The following is a 24,064-nucleotide window of genomic DNA, read 5'->3' as shown; positions in this document are numbered from 1 at the left end:
TACCAGTGTGAATTCCCTTGAATTAGCTGTAGTAAGTTCAGAGATTTTCTTTTTCTAAAACCTGGAAAATTAGAAATGATATGAAGTGAGAAGAATTTTTAGCATGCTGTGGAATTAGAGGAGAAAAATAACAATGAGTGTCCTGTGCACACAGTCTGTTGTATCTAACTGGGAAAGAAGTCTTAGATTCTGACAGAAATTGAGGGAAATGGGGAAGGAAAATACATCTTCCATTTCTCATTAGATCTATATTCTGTTTGTAATTGTGCTTGAAACTGTTTAATCAGTGGAAGATGGGGACAAAGAAAGATCAAAGTGTGGTGATTCTGAGCAGTGGGATCTGGTTTCAGCTTTGATGTTGGAATAGAGGGGACAGGCACTACAGCTCCTTTTGGTTCTGTTTCCTCATCTATAAAATGTGGATAATGGCACTTATTTCTGTGACTAGCTCAGGCTTTTATAGAGGAGAAGGATTACTGACTGTTGTTATGTCCCAGTAGTGGTACTGGTGGTGCAAGCCGAGCAACTGTCTGAAAAAATGCTTTGCCACTGAAAATGATAGTATAGTTAACAAGGCTTTGGGCTGCTGCTTTTGGCTGTGGGGCTTTTAAACAGAGGCTTGTGAGTGATGTTTCAGCTGCCCAGTATTGCAGTCCATCAGCAGCAGCAGTATTTCTGTACTGCATTATTCTGTTGGACAATCAAAAATTTATGGCACTTGAGAGGAAGTGTCTCTTTTGATAATTTTTCAGCAGTCAGTAATTTTAAGGTAAAATTTGCTGCAAGAGATTTTCCTAACTGAGAGCAAGCATAAATATGATATGAAAGCTCATTTTATTAAACAGTCTGTCATTGTAAATAGTCCTTGTACCAGTAATGGAAATGGTGATCACATTTTTATTACCGTGTCAGTTTTGGTTTGATTGAATGGTTGTTTGTCTTGGTTTTGACACTTGTGTTGAGAAAAATAGAAAAACATTGAATTATATTGATTTACATTCTCTTGTAGTTGAGTAGGAAATAGGCTGCAAGAGTGAGCCTTTTACTTAGTTCTGTGCCTTGTTGTGAATCTTCAACTGGGTTTGCTGCAGACAGCTTGGGAGCTATGCTTTACAAATACTGGCATGATATTGTCTTCTGCCATTCACTTTTACTGTGTGCCAGATAATGTTTGCACGTGGAAATTTGGGAATGCAGTGTATCTGAATATTTAAACATACATAGGATGCACAGTGGTTATAGTGGGAGGTAGCTAGCACTGTCGTGGTTTTTTTTGCAATGATAATGTGAAAATTCTTGATTAATACTGTTAAAGATCCTGGTAAGTACTGTTGAGGATCCCTATTACACTTAAGTGAGCTATTTGTTATGGTAGCTGTGTATAACCTCAAAAGTGACACCGTCATCTTATGAAGGTTTGAAACTTCTGAGCTACGAAAAGTGCAATAAAATTAGATGCATCACAGAATGGAGCCAGTTTAATACAAGTATAAATAAATGCACAAGAGATACAGAATAAGGCTGATAGCAGCTATTTCTGACTTTTAAATATTGAAGTTCAGTGTTTGCTTTTTCTTTAACTCAACCTGTTTTCTTGCCCCAGGATTGGAATCTGACATGGCACACAGAAGATCCAGACTTCACCCCATGCTTTCAGAACACAGTCCTGGTCTGGATTCCTTGTGTTTACCTATGGGTCTGCTTCCCAGTGTACTTCCTGTACCTTCGCCGTCATGACAGGGGATACATACAGATGTCCAACCTTAACAAAGCCAAAACGGTGGGTGACTTTTTAAAATCAGGACTTACTGAGCTTATCTGGAAGTTTGAATCTATTTTCAGCAGTGTTTTAGCACAGTATTTTTGTTGAGCACCGTTCTTGGCCTGCATGTACACTTCAGCTGTAACTTACTTGTTCTCCTTGTGTTTGATTTCCAAGCCTTACGTGTTTCCCTTGCCCTTTTATTAGGCTTTTTGAAATTTACTCTGGCATAGTAACAAACATGTAGATCCTTTGTAAGACCGGTTGGAGAAGACTATTTTAGGCAACTCAGTCTCAAGGCCAAGTTGTTTTTCTTGTGTGGATGTTGTAGAGTTGCCCAAAGGGTATGATCTGATTATGATTTCTACTAACATATAACATCTAGTGTTCATCTGTATGTTGTGCTGCATTATCTGTGTGAACTGATGTATTAAAGACACTTCTCTATTGCAGGCTTTGGGTTTAATACTGTGGATAGTCTGCTGGGCAGACCTTTTCTACTCTTTCTGGGAAAGAAGTCAAAATATTTTTCTCATTAGCCCTACAGTATTGGGTATAACAATGGTAAGTTCTTTTGTTCATGCAAAACCTTAAGCAATAACACCATCTTGATATTACTCACAGTGTTGTAATTCTTTAAGCTACTGCCTTTATATACAGACTTATTCTGCAGCTGAAATGTCTGCTGTGTTTTAGTAAAAAAATTAAGAAAACCCCCCCCTCCAACCCAGCAGTGCTCAGTGTGTTGCACATCAGCACATAAGGCAGTGCTAGTTGTCTTGCCTTATTTTGGTAGGCTTGAGCTACCATTTATTTAATAGTTTGACTCAACCATGGGGTGAAGGAATCAACTCAAAAAATACTGTTTCAGCCTGGATAATACAAACCACTAAACTTGGTGGAAGACTGTCAAAGGCATTGCATTTTTAAGTATCTTATTACAAACTCTCTTGCATGTAACATTCTTTAGGGCATGTTTTCTTTGTTACACTTCATGGCACAGTGGAAATCCTAAATGCCACGAGTCACACAGGTGTCCCCAGCTGACTCTTTCTACCTTGATCCACAGCTATTGTCTGCTTCCACACCAGTATCAATGCAGCCTACATTTAAGGAAAATGCCTTGCTATTCATTTGTTGTTATGCTATTCCTTTATTGTCACATTTATCATGGACTTGGAGTGGTAGTGATTCAACAAGATGCTCAAGGGGGAGGGTGGGACACCACAGCCCCAACAACAACCAAACAAAAAAACCCCACCCAACAGCCCTCAAACATACCGACAAATGCAAGAGCTGTTAAGTACTTTGTGGTCATTTAATAATGCAATTGTCAAGCTTTTGTCAGGCTGATTGAAAATGCGTGTGTCAGCAGCCAAATGAGATGTACCAGCTTCCTAAAGGACTGTGAAAACACAAAATACAGAAGTAGAGTAATACTCAGTCAGTGTTGTTTGGCATTGTGGTTTATATGGAAAGAAATCTTTTTGTTGTAAAAACAACTAGTCAGGAAATACTTGGGAAGGATACAGTGTCACCATAGTTCCATGTTAATTTGTGGTATAGAACCAGAAAAGTAAAGAAATAAAGACTGGCAGCTTTTGACAGCACTTTTGTTTATGTGATCATTTATTTCTATGTAATACATATTCCTTTTCTCTTTTTTTTTGTCCACTCCTTTACTGATACAGAGAATTTCCTATTTAAGTGTATTTTTGCATTACACTTAAAACTTCAGAGTGTTAGTGTGTCTGGGAGATACTGGATTAGAAATTTTAAATAAGCACGCTTTAGCACAGTACCTTTAATATGTGCATAACATATTGTAAAACTTACAAATATATTTTTATCTTTTTTGTTCACAGTTGGTTGCCACATTTTTAATACAATATGAAAGATTAAAAGGAGTCCAGTCTTCAGGTGTAATGACGATTTTCTGGTTCATCTCATTGTTATGTGCCACAGTGATTTTGATATCCAAAATAAAACATGCCTTAAATATGGTAAGTGATTTTTAGCCTTATTCAGTTGAAAATAATCTGAAATGCAGCAGTAATAGAGTAGTTGCTTGCTAATTATGCCAGTCAAGTCAGTTAATGATTCATTCAGGGTACTTTCATTCCTTGGGTTATAACAGCAAAACAATCAGGACTTAATGACTCCTGTTTTGAACCGCTAGTGAAATTCGTAGGGATTTTACCTGTAGCAACAATTGCCAAGAAAATTTTTCTGACTGTTGGAGAAAGCGGATGTGTCTGCTTGAGTACACTAAAAGTGGATAATCTTTGATATGAAACTTTTTTAACTGGGAGTTTACGTCACCTTCCTGTTATTATACCGTGGATTTCCTGAAACACTTTGTTCGGTGGTGGTGTGGTCTCACCTGCCAGGGCAAAGTGAAAGTGTACAAATGAAATATTTTTATGTCTTGTAGTAAGGCCACCTCAAATATCAGACTAATTGCAAAGCTGCCTGAAAATGGCAAATCACTTTGATTTCTTGAGACCTTTAAGCTCTGTTGTGAATTTTGAGAACTTTCAGCTGAGTTTTGTCTTCAGCTGTTGGGAATGGGATTTTACTGGGGGATGTGTGTGTCCATCTATCCCTGTGCTTTGATTTCTGTGGTTGACATGTTATGTATCAGTCACAGTCTAAAAAATTAAAGAACCTCTGAATTTAAGCACAGTGGAACAAAGTGCAATCTAAATTCTTCTCCTTTAATTCTTATCTTCTGTGTGTGTACTAATTAAAAAATTTGCTTTTAATACGCCTTGTTACCCAGTGTATGCACTTGCTCCTCTAAAGAAAGAAGTTCATGCTTGTGTGATTATGGCAGTGACTGAATAAAAATAAATGGTATCTTTCACATCCTCCCCCCTCTCATTACCTTCACTTTACCAAAATAGACATTATCCCTGATTTGCATGGGGTGGGTAGTGTGGCACTAACTTAGTTTGCAGAACTTACAGGAAGGAGTGGTTTTCTGTTTAATAGTAACATGTTGTTTTAAATCAATTCCTCAAGCCTCCTAATTGGAATGTTACCTTCCTTTGTAGGGTGCTGAAGTGGATGCATTTCGTTATGTCACCTTCTGCATTTACTATGTCCTGTTATTTGCACAGCTCATCCTGTGTTGTTTTCCAGAACAACCACCTTTGTTTTCTGAAACAGTGAATGATCCTGTAAGTAAGTCTGTACTGAGTGCTGAGTATCATACCTGCAATATTCTGTGCGAGGAGCTATAGGTCTATAGTCTCCCAGATAATTCAAATTCTGCTTTTTAGTTGGTGATGAAAAAGATGAGACCCATAACGTGCAAAAATGGGGGCAGAGGGGGGGCTGTAGGGAAGAAAAAGCGCAAAAATTGTTTCACTCATTCCTGTATAGCATTCCTGAGGTTAAGTCATATTTATTTTTATTCAGTAGTGCTTCTGGCATTGGTGGGAAATAGTGATTTGAAATGCTGTGCTCCTAGTCACCTGATATGTTCAGTAGGCAGTAACTCACAAGGATGTGGATTCCCTTTCTTTTGAAGGTGGGGAAGAATCTAGACCTGGAAAACTTTTGACTCTGGATAGATGTGTTTGATTTCCATATTTATCTCTCTTGTGTCAAGCAAAAATCTAACCAACTCAATTGCAAGAGCAGCTAATGTTAGAGGGTGGTTTGGATGTAGAAATTTAATTTTGCCTGGACATGATGTTTTTTGCATGTGTTCTTAATTATACATGCTAGATATACGTAGAGTGACCCAAGGGATGCTGGGTCATCCTTGCTTACCTCTGGGCTAGATCTTCTGAGTCACAGTGGAGTGACACTTGTCACTGCCTGGAGTTTGCCAAGTTTAGAAACTTCATTTCTATAATTTGATTTTTATTTTTTTTTTAATACAGGGTCTGATTCTGGTTTGATGGCTGTTAGGTGACACTGACTGATGGAGGAAAGTGTGGAATGTGTGATGTGGGGAATAAATGTTGCCTTTATAAATATGGAAAGGGTCCATAACCAGTTGCACTTACTGAATTCCACAGTTACTTTCTCCATCAGTATCCAGGGTGCCAGTGGTGCTCTGCATTCCACAGCAGTCTGGGTGTATATGTCTGGAGGGAAGAGCAAACTGCTGAGTCTTTGGCACCTCTTTGGGTTCTTTTCATCTCATTCAGGGATTAAATATACTTGACAGGATACTGTGGATTTATGGAAACCTTCTTTTCTGCTTTGATCGTATTTGTAATAATTACAAGGTTCTTTGAGACTACAGTGGTTTGTTTTTCTCTTCTGAGTATTTCTAGGAGTGTCTTTAGGAAATAGGGCAGACTTGAAATTTTAACTTTCTCTTTTCGTGAGTGGTGTGTCTGTTATGTTGGAGAAAAAAAGTCACGTTAGACAGCCTTAAATTCTGCTTTATTTCCCTCTGCCTAGCATTTCCAAACCAGAAATGTTTGTAAGTCTTAAGTAAAATCTTAGTATATGTTTACTTAAGTCAGAAAACTAGAGTAAAATTTCTAAGATGTAGATACTGATGTATATAGAAGTCAAATAATGTGTTTTGTCTCTTGTTTACATTACACAAATCCAGACTTATTACAGCCTGTTGTCTTCATTCTACCTGGCATAAAACTCAGTAGAATTAATAGTTCTTTGTGTGATAACTATTTAATTTTACAAAAAATAGTATTATTTTAAAAGTAATGTAACATGTTTTAATGTTTTAAACTTAGGCTTTAAGCAAATGAAGTCTGCTTTTTGGTAGTACAAGATCTAGTGGGCTCTTGAATTTAGAGTTTCCACCTTCAAGTTGATTAAATGAAGTATAAAGGAAAAAAGCAGTACAGCATTTTATATAAAGTTGAGAATGTTGTTCAGTTTTGATCAAGTTGAAAGTATACTCTGTATTTGCTGAAATAGAAATCTGTCTGTTAGGAATGCTGGAGTGGCTGAACGCTGGAAGTTTTGCCCCTTCCCTTTCTCTGACTTTAAAAACTTCTATTCATTCATTAAGTGATGGTGTTGGATTTGCTTGCAGTCATTTTACTGCAAGTGTTTAAATACTTCGGAAATGTGAAACTCTTGTCCCTTAAAAAAAAGAAAAGGCATATGTCTCATATATACTCTTATTGTTCCCTGCAAAGTTGCAAAAAAAGTTCTATGAGAAAGAGAAAATGCAGGACTCTCCTGTGTAACTGGACTCTCCTGTGCAGCACAGGAGAGCCAGGTTACACAAACAAGAGCTGAAAAATGCAAATGATTGAAACACTTGACTCTGGCTGGGTTAATTGCAGCCCTCTAATGGTGTTTGGTGACTTTAGTAGATAGAATACCTGAGTTGTTCCAATTATAGTTGAAGATAAAAACCTAGTGGTTTGTTGTCTCAAAGGGGTGGCTGGTTTTAGCATTCTTTAGGTGCTGTTCAGAGCAGAGAAAGAGGGAAGAGAGAAATGTGCACTGGAATTCTGCAAGTAAATCACCTTTAGTACCTTTGAGATTCTCCCAGCCTTTCTTTAAAATGCTGTTTTAATCCAACCAGATTAGGAGAGGATGTTAACTTGAAGAGCAGTCAAACAACCAGACACTGTGCTGGGTGTAGAACAGGAGTGGGCTGTGTACATTTATGGATATGAAAGTTTCCCATGCTTACTGATGAATGAGATACAGGGTTTCTAAGGGGAGTTTTGGGATGCTTTTATGGAGTTTACAGTTTTTTTCATTTGTGCATCTGTGTTGATGGAGTCACAGCACTTCACTGCTAGAACACTAGAACTGAATTTTCATTCATGACTAACTGCCCAATTAACATATTTATGCCCTCCTATGGTAGCATACCTTGCATTAATATAGGCACTGAACTGGAAAGATTGTCTGACCTGCACTGTCTTGTGAAATTCCTTCAGCTATTTGTTGTGTTGTTGATATGGAACACTGCTATTCCTTGTGTCCCAGTGGTCAAGTCTGCTGACAGCCCTGGAGCTGTGCTTGTGTTTTCTGAACAAGCTCTCAGCAGCATAAATGGCAAATTTTAGTAGTGTGAAAAAATACTGTACACAAAAGGAATTTCAAAAGCATATTTTCTGCTTTGCTTGTTTCTCTTGGCCCTGTATCAGTCACTTTGATTTCTTTTTCTCTTTTCTAGAATCCATGTCCAGAGTTCAGTGCTTCTTTCCTCTCCAGAATCACATTCTGGTGGATCACTGGGTAAGATCAAGGTGCTGTGTATGGCACCAGTTCAAGTTAGATGGCACTTTGGGATCCTGCTTTCAGAGTTAAATTAGCAATAATCCTGCAATAATAATTTTGGTTGTTTTGGTTGGTTGTTTTGTAGATAGATTAAATGAATATTTTTTTCCAAATTTGATTAATATTTTTTACTTTCTTTGTAGAGTCTTTGTAATTTTAAATTTTAGCAGTATTTCCAGAATCACAGAATATTCTGAGTTGGAAAGGACCCACAAGGATCATCAAGTCCATCTCTTAAGTGAATGGCCTGTATGGGGATCAAATCCATGACCTTGATGTTGTTTAATATGCTTGTTGAAAGAATATAATAAAAAAATTTTCTTTGGGAAATATAAGAAGGTAGAAATTATCTGCTGTATTTAGAAACTAAGGCATTCAAAACTGTTACCTCTTTTTGCCCAGGAGGCTTTTTTTTTTTATTAACTTAGTTTTAGTTATGCTGTATGAGTTAAAGCACAGAAACATGTAAAATAACACTAGTGTATAGTTGTGGTTGGTACTTGGCCAGAGTTCCAACAGAAAGTTAGATGAAAGGAATTGCTTTGTGAAATTAAAAGCTAATAAAGATTTTGAAACTTGGTAGGCATGGGAGTATTAATTTCCTGGCTGATTTTCAAATGAGATCATTTCATCCTTTCTTTAATTTTCCCTGAAATTTGGATTCAGTGGCATCTCCTGGATCCTTAGATGTTTTGGTGTCTGATTCTTGCAGGAAAGACAGGAGGATGTGTATTTTAGCATCTGGACCTGTGTTGTTACAGGTCCCAATGCTTGCATGCATCTTTGTGAAGAACTAGCTCTGCTTTGGGGCTGGATGCAAGGACCACTGCCTTATGGCATATGTATATATGTATACACACATCTCTAGTGTTTCTAAATTTATATTGCTGATTCTTTCTAATACAGGTTGATGATTCGGGGTTATCGGAGTCCTTTGGAAGCCAAAGATTTGTGGTCATTAAATAAAGATGACAAATCAGAGGAAATAGTACCGGATTTGGCTCGAAATTGGGCTAAAGAGTGGTCAAAGACCAAGAGGTAAGTTCAGTTATTCTGGCTGTCAGTTCTCCCAAGATACAGAGGTTTAAAAGCTCAAGTTTCTCAGACTCTCTTTAGAACTGTTTGTCATTTGTTATCAAACCTGCTTTTGTAAGGCCCATGTGGCAGCCTGGATTTGTCCTTAAGTGCACACAGAACAGGAACCAAGTAGGGTGGTGTGTTTCTTCTTTATGAACAGCTTCATCGACTTCCCCTTAGTCTTTCATGATCCAAACCTTATTGCTGTGACTTTTGATGTGTGTTTTTCATCCTGGGGAGGGAATGTTTTCACACAAACTTCAGTCATGTAATTAGGGAGCTTGGGCTCCCTCTATAGTTGCCAAAGCCTCAGGAGGGTGGTTCAGGGTGTAAAAGTGAAAAGCTTATTACTTTCCTTTGACTATATAGGGAGTCTGAGCATCTAAGCCAGATGACTAAAATTAGACTGCATGCCTGCACTTTCCATCCTACTTTCATCATCCTGTACTGCAGCAAATAGAAGTACCTTTTCATTGAAGGAAAATTACATGCTTGCTTGCACGGCATGTTTTTATATACAGCTTGTCCTCAGAAGTTCAGAGTATGTAGTTTGGCATAAGCCAGATGTGTAAAAAGAATGTGTGCATTGGGGATGTTTTGGCATCAATCTGACTTGTGTTTTATCTCTGGTGGTACGAAAGTTCAGCATTACTGGGTTCTAGAATAATAATGTCCTTTGCTCTTTAAGCTTAACACAACTTACAGCCCTATTCCTCATTCCCCAGGGCAGACCTGTTGGAGAGATTTGACAGGGATGTTACCCATCCAAGCAAAGAAGGCCATTTCTGAATGGCCAGTTCATTTAGTTATGGTTGCGTGATTAAAAATGTTTGATGTTAAAACTCAGTTTTAAACTATTGGGAGTCATAATAAGCAGCTCATAAACATCTTGTTTGTATAGTGTGCATTTTTCCAGTCTGCTTTATATTTGAATAAAGTCTACATTATATACCTGCTCTTATTTCAGGCGACCATTAGACATGTTATATGCGCCCAAAAAGCAGCAAAAATCAAGCGACTCAAATGGTGATGTGACAGAAGAGGCTGAAGCTTTAATTATAAAACCATCTCAGAAGAGCTCTGAAGCATCTTTATTCAAGGTGTTATATAAAACCTTTGGACCATATTTTCTCATGAGTTTCCTGTTTAAAGCCGCACATGATCTCTTGATGTTTGCAGGCCCGGAAATTCTGAAGTAAGACGTGTATACTTTGTTATTGTATTAAAAGTATGTGAGCAGAATTTAAAACACTCTGGTATTTCACTCCTCAGGCTGCTTTGCCTTCAGCTAGTTAAATGGGGAAGAGATATCATGCAAGTGAGAGACCACGAACAAAGATGATTTTGGTCCAGTAGTTTTCAAGTTATAACATCATGCAATAAATGTTTGACTTCTTATGTTCCTTTTCAACACGAGAAGGCCAGGCAGGAATATCATCAACAATAGCAGGAGAGTTGATTAAATTCTAACCTGTAATTATTTTGGGACTACCCATCACAGTATGTGAAGCCACAGAGCTAAGGGGCTGGGAGAGTTGTGTTGCTTTAAGGTGATAAGAAGTAAAGCAACTGTAAGTGGTTGTATTTTAGCTGGAGGAAAAATGAGACTTTTTAGTGTAGCTCCAAGGGAATGCTATACATGTAAGCTATGTGATACTTTATGTTTCATATTAGTACCTTGAGGAGGGAGTGTGTGCTCATATAAAATGATCTCCAGTTTCTAAGAAGTTTGCTTAAGTGTTTTATCTAAGTTTGGTACTTTAGTTGCTTGCATGACCTTTACAGTGATTGAAATAATCTAAGATTGTGGCCATGACATCTGATTTTGTTTTGCATCTACCAAGAGAATTAATTTCTCTCTCTACAGGTTGCTACTCAACTTTGTAAATAACAAAGCTGCCCCAGACTGGCAAGGCTACTTTTATACAGTGCTGCTGTTTGTTTGTGCCTGTCTTCAGACACTGATTCTTCACCAGTATTTTCATATTTGCTTTGTAACTGGAATGAGGCTCAAAACAGCTATTGTTGGTGTAATTTATCGAAAGGTGAGTGTTTCTATAAATATACAGTACCTGTCTGTGACTGTGAGAATGCATCACTTAAGTCTGAATTATTAGTTAGGAGACGCTGGTACGCTGATTCCTAACTCTTAATAGAAATAAGAGGGTATCTAATTTATAGATAAAAGCCTTTAAGCTAGGGCAGTCTTCTAATTTACTAGTTAACGCTCTTCTTCCCACTGCCAAAAAAGAAATCTTGTCTCATTTAGACTAGGGGTGTGCAATGATTCAGTTTGTGCAGGAATTAAGATGCACCTACATTTACAGCTTCATTTGGGACTTAGCAGCAGTGCCACCTCACCTTAGCTGGAACATTTTAGAAAGCTGTGGACTGAGAAAAATGTGTCACAAGAAATGAAGATTCCGGTTCTTACACAAAACCACTAAACAAAATAAGCAGATGATATCTCTCAAAGATGGCTTATTGACTCTATTGCCTTAAACCTAGCTTAGCTGCTTGCTTCAAACTGTACAACTTGCTTTTTGCAAAACATACAGGGTAAACAGAATATGAAGCAGGAATATGTTTGCTTGTAATTTTAGAGAAGAATCTCTGTAAAGCAGTTGAATTCTGTGGAGAAGATGCAAATAAGTCTTCCGTCATGTCTTGCTTTTATTTTTTATCTGCACCTAGGCACTTGTTATCACAAATTCTGCTAGAAAGACTTCAACTGTGGGTGAGATTGTGAATCTAATGTCTGTAGATGCTCAGAGATTCATGGATTTGGCTACCTATATAAATATGATTTGGTCTGCACCTCTCCAGGTGATATTAGCACTGTACTTGCTGTGGCAGGTGAGTACTGTGTGTTGTTTCCTGTTTTGACTTTGGCAATGTGCTGCTTCCTATGATTCTGTGACTACAGACAGCTGTTGCTCAGACCACTGGAGGGTTAGAGTATTGTGGGGAAAATGCTGTTTATTTAGAGCCATTCAGAACTGCTTTTGTCACTGCTATCAAGAAAGAAGGCAGGAGGTTCTGAATTTGGGCATCTGAGTGCATGTGGGAGGGCTGCAGGTGGGACCTTTTGGGGGACTGCAATACCTATAGTATCTCACTTGTCACTTGATTTAAATAAAAGTGGTCTTGGCTCTGTACTCAGGGTCACTGTGTGAGGTGTCACCAGGCTGACTCTTCATGAATCTCTACTTCAGAAGAACAGGCAAACCAGTAAAACCTGGAAAACATTAAAAGATCATTGTATATGTGTGTAGAGATATCTCTTCAGAGAGAGTTTGATCTATATGTATCTCTATATGGGGGCTGTATATGTATGTTTGTTTCAAAAATCAAAGCATATAATCATTAACCTAAGCTCCTACTTGATCCTCATCTTCCCCTAAGCTGTTCTTGAAAAGGGAAGAAGAGGTTGAAAAACTATTTCAGAATGCTTTTCTGTAGCATATGTGGCAGTTTGATTCAAGATTTTAAGAATGAGTTTGAATAAATGTTTACAATTAAGTACTTTTCAGAATTTAGGTCCTTCAGTGCTGGCAGGAGTGGCTGTCATGATCCTTCTGGTTCCAATAAATGCTGTGATGGCAATGAAGACAAAAACCTATCAGGTTAGAACCTTTATGTATGTGACAGTGCTTGTAAGAAACATGTTCTGTTCTTTGACTTGTTCCTTGAGATTTGTCCTTTTGTTTTTTTTTTCCCCATCCCACTATTTATCCCTTACAAAAAGGGAAGGGAAAGAAAGGTCAGAGGTGTTATGTATGCAGAATAAACAAACTCATGTATTTTTCAGCCTTGCAACATATCTGTGTATAATGATCTAAATTTGCAATAGTGAAGGCCAAGGTAGCATTTTAGCCACCTTTGTGAGATGTCCAATGATGGAATTGGAATTAGTTCAGTTTTCAACTTGCTGTCTAAGAACTAAAGTGCAAACATAAACTACTGTCTACCTAATGAACCTGAATGAATGAAATATTCATCTTTCCAGAATGGTGGTTGCAGTGTTAAAGTTTTCTACTGCAAAAACTACTTCCAACAGCCCCACCGTGTGCTTTCTGGTGACTTCACTACTGACTGAATTTACTGCATGTCAGTGGAGATTGTTATATTGAAGTGAAACCTTTTAGCTCTCTATGTTCATCCAAACATACCGGAGCATTTGGTTCCTGCATGGCAGAAGTAGGGAATATCTGGCATGTCACAGCACACTGTCACTGGTGACAGCTGTCTGGGATAGCTGTGCCAGTGCAGTCTGCTGGCTGCACAGTGCTGAGTCACAACATCCCTTCAGCTTTGCACTGCCCTCACTGAAATACTTTATGAAGATGAAAACTCTGAGATATATGATGAGTGGCCTGGCTTCTTATGGCTGAATGGAAAGCTTTTTGCCTCAGTGCACCATCAGAAAGCTATGGATAGGGCTGAAGAGGAAGGAAAATCCAGTTTGGTCCGAGGTTAGATAAAAATTGCACATCACTGATGCTTGATTATAGTGGCTTATTTTTTAACTGCATATTGTACCTCTGAGGAACCTGGGTCCCAGGACTCCCTGATGCAGGGTTAATCACACTTAAACTAGTGCCACAGCTATTTTGATCTTGGTTTGGCTTTTCAGTTGGGTGAAGCATTCTTTTAATTGGTTTAAAACGTCTTGTTAATTCTGCATATTTGTTTGTTCAGATAGTATCTCAGATTTCCTGCTTGGGAAGCTAGTAAGCTTTTGATGATAATGAGGTAAATTTGCCATTGCAAAATACAAAGCTCAGGACTTTGAGGCTCTGCCAAGTATTGTGCTCTGTTAATTATTTTTTGCAATGTTGTTTTTAGGTGGCTCAAATGAAGAGCAAAGACAACAGAATTAAGCTGATGAATGAAATTCTCAATGGGATTAAAGTTCTGAAACTTTATGCTTGGGAATTAGCCTTCAGAGAGAAGGTATTAGAGATCAGACAGAAAGAACTTCAAGTCCTAAAGAAATCTGCTTACCTTGCTGCAATGACAACCTTCACTTGGGTTTGTGCTCCTTTTTTGGTAAGTGAAACAAATCTAGAAGTCTTCTCTCCTTTTTGGGATGGTGCTTTCCAAGGCATTGCTTGAGGACTTCTTTTGGTTTTGTGTTTTAGTGAGTGGAAGAGTCAGATTGCCCTGTGAAGTGGTGGGACACTGAACACTTAGGGCTTCACTTCTCTTTGAAAAGACACTACTGTTTCTTTGAAACTCAGTGACATCTGAGTTAGATGTATTCTAGAAGTTAATGGCTGAAGTATTTGAAAATACAAACCTCCTCTGCATCCCCTCTATTATTTTTGGTGGAGTACTTGGGGTACCTGAGGTTAAATGTATGGTCAGATTTAGGAGGGGTCACTGATGTGCCTGGTACCCTCCAGGTGGGAGCTGTGGCTGACAGAGTAAAAAATCCCTTATTTCAGCATCTTTGAGAGCAGCTGGTCCTAACATAAGAGTCCTTGACCAAGGAGTACCTCTGACCAGGGTTCTCTCAGCATCTGTTTAAGAACAATATGGGCAGGTAAAGCCATTGCATAGCTTGGGATTGCTTGAAATTCCTATTTAAAAAAAAAGAAATCATTGATATGCAAAACATCCCTACTGTGTTTGTGGTTAGCTTACATTTCAGCTAATAAAAGGGAGAGAAGGGTGAGATCACATCAAAATTACTTCAGACCCTATTAGAACAAGGGGCCATTGCTCTTGTCTGCAGAAGCAAATAAAAGCCATGACTACATTAGGATAAAATATGTGCTGTTCCAGTTGAAGGTGTTTAAGTGTACTTTCCAGTCTCAGATTCCTTCCCTGCAAACATTTTTAGTGTTTACATTATGTTTTGGGCATGATGAAAGGCAGAGAAGCAGTGCCCTGGATAGGAAGCATCAGCTGCATTCTTAAGTGAATGCTTTTCTAAAAGAAGTCTGAGATGATTTTAATATAAATACATTATTAAATGAAATTTCTAAATAAAACTCTGCAGGTGGACTCCTTAATGCTGTTCTGTGGAGTCTTTTAGATTCCCCTAAAGTGTAGCTCTGTTCCAGGACACATTGTGGATGTGTGGCAGTGATCCTGCTCCGCAGGGGAGTTTGACACTGGGGCACAATCAGACACAAGGCTGTTGTTCAACATCTCATTTTTTGGATTTTTGTTTTTTTTCATGTGTTCTTCTGAACTTCTGATTAAAGAATTGTTGCGAGTACCTACTTGAAAGCACTTTTGACATTGAAAACTTTTATATCCTGTACTGTTTCTCCTGTTTCCATGGCCAGGACTCTTTTAATAACGGTGTCAGGAAGCTATTTATTTGCAGTACCTCCCCTACTGCTCTGTGTGCTGATAAGGGTGTATTTCAGCCGAATTGTTGCTAACACAAGAGTGCAGGCATGCTGTGTGTGAGGTTATTCTTTGGACCCTTTCTTGTTTTTGATCTCCACTGGAGGGCTTTCTCCCTGGGATGTGGTTGTCCAAACTGAGGACTGTACAAACAAGCTTCTGTACCAGGCACAGCTGAGTCAGCCGCTGCACCAAGAACAATACATGTCTTCACAGCAGTCACATAGTGAACAGAAAAGTACTCATGTCTTCAGTGGATGCTGTGCTCAGATGAGACTGCTCCTTAAGTGGAGGGCTAATTGTTTCAAGTCTTTTAGGAGGGGGGATGCCAAAGGTTTGTCTGCCTTGATTTCTTGTTTTAATTGGCAGTCTTTTGGAAACAGTTTCTGGATCTTGTGATATACTGAGGTATGAGTGGGGTTACCATGGAAGAAAAAACCATGAAGGGAATAGATCTGAAAGTGAACATCTGGCTTTACTTCAGAATGTTACTATAATTTATTCAGCATATTTTTAAAAAGATGGGTATATAGATTTTTGGAATTATAGCTTATGACTGATAATAACAGTGGTTCGATGTAATTTTTTGCTCAGCATGAAACTTAATTCACAACAGAAAAGCTTAGTTACTACAAGGCTTCATGTTTGTAATGCAGTTTCAGGTTTCCTGGAAAACAGTCTGTCCATGATAAAGTGAGCTGTATTTGGAAATCTAGGGTTGTGGTAGTCTCTACAAAATATAAAACATGTTAGCATCGGGGTGTTTCTCACTTTTCTGTCTATAAATGTTACTGATCCAGTAGCTGGTACTATGAGGAGTGCCTTAAAACTGAAACAGAGCAGAAAGAAAGACCAGTGATCATTTTTCTCCTTCCTTTCTCCTGGAGTGTGACCACAAATAGCCTGGGATATTTGTGGTTTCACCCTTGCTATGTGAAGAAAGTTAGCACTTGACACTTTTCCAAGAGGAGCCATCAACTTCTTTTTACAGCAATAGATTTAAATCAAATGTTCGTTTTGCAAAAACTGTTATAAAGGAACAAGGAAGTTACCTGAACATTCCTCTTTCTTTGATTTGTAGTCCTCTGATTGCAGTTGTCAGACTGTGTACTCCTAAGTTGGTGGCTTTCAGACATGTTACCCCAACTGTAACCTTTACCCTTTGTTTTCAGGTTGCCTTGTCCACGTTTGCTGTGTACGTCACCGTAAACAAGAGCAACGTCTTGGATGCTCAGAAGGCATTTGTTTCTCTGGCATTATTCAACATCCTCAGGTTTCCACTGAACATGCTTCCTATGGTTATCAGCAACATAGTGGAAGTAAGACTTCAGTCATTAACAGGTGTTTCTGTGCAGAAGTAGTCCCTGGGTGGAAAGGTTATATTCCCATGCTTAGAGAATGTCCACTGGTGAAATTCAGCCACCTCAGAAAGGGAGCTTTGCAGTTCCTGTGTTAAGTGCAGTGCAAGCAAAATTATCAATCCCGGTTGTGGCAGATGGGTGTTCCTGAAATCAGTCATGGTTCTTGTGGTTTGGGAAGTGTAAGCTTGATGACTATCCAAGGAACTATGCAGTGGATTTAAGGAGGGATTAGGAGTGTGTAATAATGTGTAATGTATATGTGGTGCAAAATAATGAGCTCTTAAATGTAATGAGCAGACTATATGATAGTTTTATATATCCCTTTTCCGTGCAGGCCAGTGTCTCCTTGAAGCGCCTTAGGGTGTTCCTGTCTCATGAAGAGTTAGATCCAGACAGCATAATCAGGGGTCCCACGACAGAGGGTGAGCTTCTTTGCCTGCTGAAAATCAGTGTGTACAGGTTTTGGGTGGTTTCTTTTGATTTCTATAGAAAATTTACTGCATTTTTGGAAGATTTTACTGATAAATTTTAGACAGAAAGCAGAGAAGGGAGTTTGTAAAAGGAAAATTATATAAAGGTTTCTACTTCCATCTCAGTTTCTTTTCTCTCCACAACTCCTGTGTCCAAAGCAAAACTTGACTTTAACTGTGTCAGTAATTTCTAAATAAATTTTGTTACTTCCTCTTTACAAAGCCAGTGAAATCTGTACCACTCCCTCTCAGGCAGTTAATGAGCTCTGTATCATTTTAGTCACTTGGCTTTCTGGTAAGCAGTCATCTGCTGTATTTTTTTTTTCTTCATCTTTCTTTTGAGAATATCCCCTCCCCTTTCTCAGCTGATAGCTGTGAATACATTGCTTGTAAATCTTTAGTGTGGGGTTTGGTTTTTTTTTTTGTCCATAATGGGTTGTACTTGCACACCTATGCAAATATTTAGCTAGGCCAGTATTAATTGCATACTTGGTTGAATTAGAAGTGGCATATTTTGAGTTGTTGCTGTAAAAAATTACAGATGCCACTTCCAAGTGACATTTCACTGAACGATTTTTTTGGTCAAAGGTATTTTATGTGGTAGTTTGATTTATTTGGCCTATCATTCTTGTAGTAACTTGGCTTCACATGTGAAATGGGCAGTTTAGCTGATGCTTCCATTAAAACACAAGTCAGATGGAGGTTGCTGGTTTCTTGAACTGACTTAGCAATGCTGGATAAAGGAGGATGCAGCTGAATTAGTTGCTGTGGTTGACATTCATGTGCCTCCTGGTTACTGAATAAGTGTAACCTTGGAACCTCTGCTGTCTTACTAGATCCAGTAAAAGCAGAACACATATTTTTTGGTAAACAGTGGGTTGTTCTTCTGGAAAAGCAGCTTTATACCTCTGCCTATCCATATTTGGGTTGACTTCTGTGGCATGATCCAGAGCCTGTAGGCACCTTTCATTGGTACTTTTATAAATATGAGTTTTCTGTTTGCAGCTGAAGGATGCATTGTTGTAAAGAATGCAACGTTTAGCTGGTCCAAAACTGATTCTCCTTTGCTGAACAGGTAAGAATTGGTACCCTTCATTCCACCCCATAAATTGCTGCATCATAAATGATCTATGTTTGAATTATAAAATACATATGGAGAAGAGTTTGTTGCCTTAAAGAAATAAAACAAATGACATCTCTTCTATGTATTTTTTTTAAATTGGGCCTTCATAAACTGGAGAGATTTACAGTGTGTTGCATGCATGGAATATATAAAAGGGAGTAGCAAGAGGTGTAATAGGAGAGGAGAAAACTGCAGGGGATTTCAAGGTCTTGCTGTGTGCTGCAGATGGGATGAGCTCCATCTAGAGGATGCAGCCAGGTCAACCCCTTGGAATCATCCCTGGTCCCTCATGTTTGCCTGAGTCCTCAGTCTCCCTTTCACAGTCTGATTCTTGCTGAACTGTAGCCATTCTTGATTCCCGTGCTGCAGAAAACCAGTGGTGAACCTTGCACATGGTATGACTAACAAAGTAACTGGGCTGATGCAGCTACAAGCCCTGTCTTCCATGTGCCCTGTTCCCTTCCTTAACTTTGGCTGCTCTTTCTTGGGACTTAAATGGCATATTCCTTGGGAAGCATCCATTTGTATTTACATTTGTGTTCACAGAACATTTGAGAGAAATATTGGCAAGGTCAGCTCTCAGTGTTTTTTTTCTTACTTTTTTCTTCCCCTTTTTACTAATTACATATTTTAATGCTATGTTCTAAATATAAGAAGAGCTGGGTGCTTTCTGAATAAGAGGTTTGCATTTTCAAACAGTTACAGTTCGGTTCTGTGTCAGTATTTGCAGGGGGTGTTCACATTGCATCTGGTTTTATATGGGCAATTCAATTGACTGTTTAACTACTTGGATGTGCCAGCAAGCAAGGCTGAATTATGTGCACTTTATTTCAGCATTAATTTCACTGTTCCTGAAGGCTCCTTGGTGGCTGTTGTTGGTCAAGTTGGCTGTGGAAAGTCTTCACTGCTGTCTGCATTACTGGGGGAGATGGACAAGAAGGAAGGCTACGTGGTTGTCAAGGTGTGATATGTCTGAAGAATCGTGCAGCTATTTGTGGGTGTTGCCAGAGGGATTTTATCTAGATTTCCAAGAGATGTGAAGAGGGAAAGAGACAACCTTTCAAATGAATGCACTTTTTACCCTGATTTCCTGGCAAACCATGTATGTGCCTTAGCCTGCACTCTCTATAATTGCCTGTTAAGCCTGGACCCAACAACATCCAAATCTATTGGTTTCAGATTTAACCAAATAGAACAATTAAAGTTTCTAAGATAAGTATTCTGGTGAGTCTTGTTGCAGCTGGGTATGACCTGAGGAAACCCTATTCTACTCCAGCCTGAGGAATAGCAGCATTGGGTCATATCTTCTTAGACATCAGAGAATTACAAGGAGAGAAGGTGCACCCAGATACCCAAACATGGGAAAAGCTGCTGTTGCAGTTTGCACTTTCCTAGACATCAGAGTTGCACAGAGCTCACAGAGGAAAAATGACCTGGAAGTAGATAAATAAATAAGTGAAAAGTCCTTGGTTTGTATTTTGCTGCTGCTGTAATGTTTTGCTCTTAAAATAATATTGCAAACTGTAGGTTTGGTCACCTCCAAAATTGCTGGGGAAAAACAAAGTAGGTGAGGTTTGAATCACTAACTGTAGTGAAGGAAAAAAAAGGCAGAAACGATCCTCAAAGCAAAATACTTTGCATTATCTCAATCTCTTTCTTGGAGGTGACTTTTATATGAAAACAACTTCCTGTGCTTTCTGCAGAAATCTCTTGGCAGAGTGCATTTGTTAAACACTTACATTCCAGATTAAATTGTTTTATGAAGAACGTAATTTATAACTATATGAAAGAACTAATGACTTTTGACATTCGGTAATTTGTACAAACATTCTCTAAACAAATGTTTTCTCCAGGTTTATGTTAATCCTATTTTGTTTGAAGTCCTTTATTTTCTACCAATGCCCTTTGTTACATTCACTTACAGAGAGGATTATAAAACTAACATTTTGGAGGAGGTGGTAGCCCAAGAACTACTTTGTACAGTTTTGAAATGACCGTAGGCAATTTGTGAGGTGATTAGAACTGCCTGCCTCACAGAGCCCTGCTGTGCTTTGACTCTGTGTGCAGACTCTTAGTCTAAAGTACTAAATAAGGAACTTTATTTTTCTTGCAGGGCTCTGTAGCCTACGTTCCTCAGCAAGCCTGGGTCCAAAATGCAACTCTGGAAGATAACATTATCTTTGGAAGGGAGATGAATGAGAGCCGGTACAAGCGTGTGATTGAGGCCTGTGCTCTGCTGCCTGATATAGAGATTCTTCCTTCAGGAGACAAAACAGAAATAGGAGAAAAGGTATTTGAATACCCACTCTACCATAACAGTGCTACTGCTTGCAGTTAAGGCTGTGGGACTTTCATTCTGCTTTATCTCTAAGTCGTATTGAATTTAAAACATTCAGAGTAGAAATCCTCTGGAATAAGAGGCAGATTGGTACAGTGTAGTTTCCTCATCTTTAAGCCTCAAACGGGAGGAAACCAGTCCTCAATTACAAATGCAAAAGCATCTTGCAGTGACAGTTTTTAGTTGTCTCTAAGTTGCCATGGTGGTAGAGCAGAAAAATGTATGAAAACAGCAAAAGAAGAATCTTCTGAACACTTCAGCTTCCTTAAGAACAAACAATCATTCCCTCCAACACCAACCCCTCCCAAAAAAATCCAAAACACAAGCCACAAAAACAACCACCACCCCAAAACTGCCCCTTGGTTGCAAAAGTATGTGTGGTGTGGGATTTGGAAAGTTGTAGTGCTGTGCTATAGAAGCAGGACCGGGTGTCCCCATCCTGTGAGCATGACAGAGTATGTGTATGTGGCTGCTGGACATTCTGCTCAGCTGGGGCTCTCCAGAAGACTGGGATATGTACTTTGCCTGCTGAGTAGTCAGAGGTGGGTATAGCTCTCAGCTATATAAATAACTGACAGCCCCAGATTCACCAAAGGGGCAGCTTCATTTTCCTTATTGGTCAGCAGCCGGCCAGATTGCAGAGCATGAACAGAGTTTGTTCATTAAATCATAGGCACCATTGCAGAAATACAGCTGAGAAGAAAGGTAGTTCCTCAATGTACAAAGATAGGTAGGTTGGTCAGGGTTAATTGCTTTACAAGACTAGCAACACTTTTTTGGCTAACCCTTCCCTGACAGTGAGAACATAATATATGTGCTTCCTTCCAAGAGGATTTTGACTGATTGCTTATGCTGTTGTGGTAGGGAAATTATTTGTGGAGATCTGTTTCATAAAATGCTGAAATTCTTCTGATTTGAATAAACCACCTATGACTTGTGTCTTTCATAAGCTGTAGCAAGACTTCTCTTTTCAGCTGTTAATGAAGGATCCTATTTTCTTGTTTCCCCAGGGTGTGAATTTGTCTGGAGGACAGAAACAACGAGTCAGTCTTGCTCGGGCAGTTTACTGTAATGCAGATGTCTATTTACTTGATGATCCTTTATCAGCTGTTGATGCTCATGTTGGGAAACATATTTTTGAAAAAGTTATTGGACCAAAAGGAATCCTGAAAAATAAAGTATGTCATAATGAATACTAGTCTCTAGAGAATGCTTTTTCATTTTCTTGGCTGAGTTTAAATGATTCCAAGTTTGTTAAGTTGCATATTCAGACTTTTGTTTTTAACATCTGAAAAATGAAAGGATGCTTCTATGATTTTTTGAGGAGTTTTATAAAACACTGAGATTTTTATAATGAAAGGTGCTCTGGTTTCTGTAATTCAAAATAATTCAATGGAAAAATCAAGACAAGGACAGCATTTTTTCTTAAAAATGCCACATCCCTGTCCCTTGTTATTACTGTGTTTATAAACATAATTCAAGCAGTAAGAGCAGTAGTTCAACCATGGTTTACTAATTTGAGATGTCTGAAAATCTTTTTTTTTTCTTTTGCTCTTTAGACTCGGGTTTTGGTAACCCATGCAATCAACTATCTGCCTCAAATGGATACAATTCTGGTAATGACTGATGGAGAAATCTCTGAGATGGGCTCCTACCAGGAGCTGCTGGAGCAAGATGGGGCTTTTGCTGAGTTTCTTCGTACATATGCTAATACTGAACAAAGCATGGAGAACAGTGGTAAGCTTATCTTGGGATAAGTTGATGTCTGTCGTGTTAGAGGAAAAATAGTAGTAGTGGAAGGGAAGTTAAATTGCCTTGTGATTACCTATAGGTAGAGGTGCTTATGTCTTTAAGGGCATTCAGGGTTGTGAGATTAAACACGCATTCTTTCTTAAAAGTTAGCAAAATGTGTAACAGATCTGTAGTAAAATCCCTCTCAGTGAAAAAACCAGATGTTTGTGAGACTGCATAAAGGCCAGCTGGGGTTTATACACCCTTCCTGTCTCCATTAGGATGTGTCTTCTTTATGCACATTATTCCTTTGGGGACAGGGAGGAGGAAGCAGCAGCTCAATTTTCTAGCTGATGTCCTTGACTCCTGCTTCTGCTTCACAAAACAGCTGCACTGATAGAGGAATATACTTCAGATTTATTTTTTTTTTAATCTGCAGACAGTTGCAGTATTGGATTTTAATAAGGGAACTCAGGCTCTTGCCTTCAGCCTGTTTTCTTCAGTGGCTTGCCTATGGTGATTTCCTGATGCTCCTCCATATGCTCATGCTGGGAAGTCTGAGGGGTGTGTGCACTGTGCTGGCTGGGGTTAAGTTGTTGACATTGCTTGAGGCCTGTTTGGTAGCAAATGTCTGCAACCTAGTGCTGAAGAGCAGGCTCTCCAGAGCAAGGAGGGGACTGAGCCTGCCTTTTGTTTCATCTTCCATTTGAAAAACCATTGGTTCCCTCCCATTCCCTAGAGGGAACACACAGGCAGTTTTTGGTGTACTCCATGTGTGCCCGTCACAGACAAAACTGAAATGGTGCATTTTGCTGCACTGATGCAGCTGTAAAGTGTTAAAGATGTGTTGAATGGCTGCCTTTGGCAAGGGGCTGCACCTGATACTCATCTCAGAGTTCCTTTGGGGGTAGCTGTGATGGTCTGTCTTGTCCTCAGCTATCCAGGCTGGCACCACAGACTGCCCTTGGAGGCTGTGAATGGGCAGGGTTTGTTGCAAGGTGGCATCTTCTTCTGACTTCTTCTCATGGAGAGTTGGATTTGGGGATGGTCTGTCATCTTGAGTCTCAAGCTCAGGGTGCCCTGCTGTGGGATGGCATTCCTCTTGGAAAGGTCTCTTGGTACTGTCAGTTGTCACTCTGCAGACTGGGATGCTGGTTTGGGTGGACATTGTTCACAGCAAGTACTGAGCAGGTGGGGTCTCCCACTGTGAAAAGCACTATGGGAAGAGAGTCTGTGGAAACATAATCAGGTTAACTTGTGTGTATTTTCTGTAGGTGCTTCTATAGCTACTTTGGGGACAGTCAGACTTATGACTTCTTTGGTGTGTGCAATTTTCAGAGACAAATTAACTCTCTGCACTTCCCTAGGCAGTTAACAAGTTGACTTATACAAAGATTTGCCTTGTTCTCCTAGTCTTTGTCTCCTCTCTTTCCCAAGTGTGGAAAAGTAGGTTTTGAAGTCCTTTACACTAAACTAAGTTACTTTATTTTTCCATTTAAATACTGAATGTTCTTTTGGAGAGTGAGCCAGTGCTTTATCTTTTGCCATGCTTCTCTGCAGTTGTCTCATAAAGGGCACTTCTAACTTCATTATGACTCTGGTGAT

General features: G+C 39.1%; 1 protein-coding gene across 6 annotated transcripts in view; it reads left to right on the top strand.

Annotated features, from left to right (window-relative positions):
- The window catches only part of LOC113968074 (multidrug resistance-associated protein 1), a 48,477-nt gene that overhangs the window by 10,615 nt on the left and 13,798 nt on the right, over positions 1-24,064 (top strand). For 3 of the 6 annotated variants that reach the window (XM_027684299.1, XM_027684297.1, XM_027684295.1), the window contains exons 2-20: positions 1,604-1,780; positions 2,216-2,326; positions 3,628-3,765; positions 4,819-4,944; positions 7,893-7,954; positions 8,903-9,034; positions 10,041-10,268; positions 10,941-11,118; positions 11,768-11,929; positions 12,607-12,699; positions 13,922-14,125; positions 16,609-16,755; positions 17,132-17,219; positions 18,104-18,133; positions 18,273-18,342; positions 19,225-19,351; positions 20,504-20,680; positions 21,739-21,906; positions 22,288-22,465. In XM_027684299.1, coding sequence (XP_027540100.1) covers positions 1,604-1,780; positions 2,216-2,326; positions 3,628-3,765; positions 4,819-4,944; positions 7,893-7,954; positions 8,903-9,034; positions 10,041-10,268; positions 10,941-11,118; positions 11,768-11,929; positions 12,607-12,699; positions 13,922-14,125; positions 16,609-16,755; positions 17,132-17,219; positions 18,104-18,133; positions 18,273-18,342; positions 19,225-19,351; positions 20,504-20,680; positions 21,739-21,906; positions 22,288-22,465 — 2,596 coding nt within the window. The remainder of the gene's footprint in view (positions 1-1,603; positions 1,781-2,215; positions 2,327-3,627; positions 3,766-4,818; positions 4,945-7,892; positions 7,955-8,902; positions 9,035-10,040; positions 10,269-10,940; positions 11,119-11,767; positions 11,930-12,606; positions 12,700-13,921; positions 14,126-16,608; positions 16,756-17,131; positions 17,220-18,103; positions 18,134-18,272; positions 18,343-19,224; positions 19,352-20,503; positions 20,681-21,738; positions 21,907-22,287; positions 22,466-24,064) is intronic. The other 3 variants (XM_027684300.1, XM_027684298.1, XM_027684296.1) reach the window with 1 other exon arrangement.

The sequence above is a fragment of the Neopelma chrysocephalum genome, unplaced genomic scaffold, assembly GCF_003984885.1.
Source record: "Neopelma chrysocephalum unplaced genomic scaffold, ASM398488v2 Primary Assembly neopelma1_65c, whole genome shotgun sequence".
Lineage (NCBI taxonomy): Eukaryota > Metazoa > Chordata > Aves > Passeriformes > Pipridae > Neopelma > Neopelma chrysocephalum.
The sequence above is the reverse complement of the archived record's forward strand: the minus strand, read 5'-3'. Positions and strand labels throughout refer to the sequence as shown.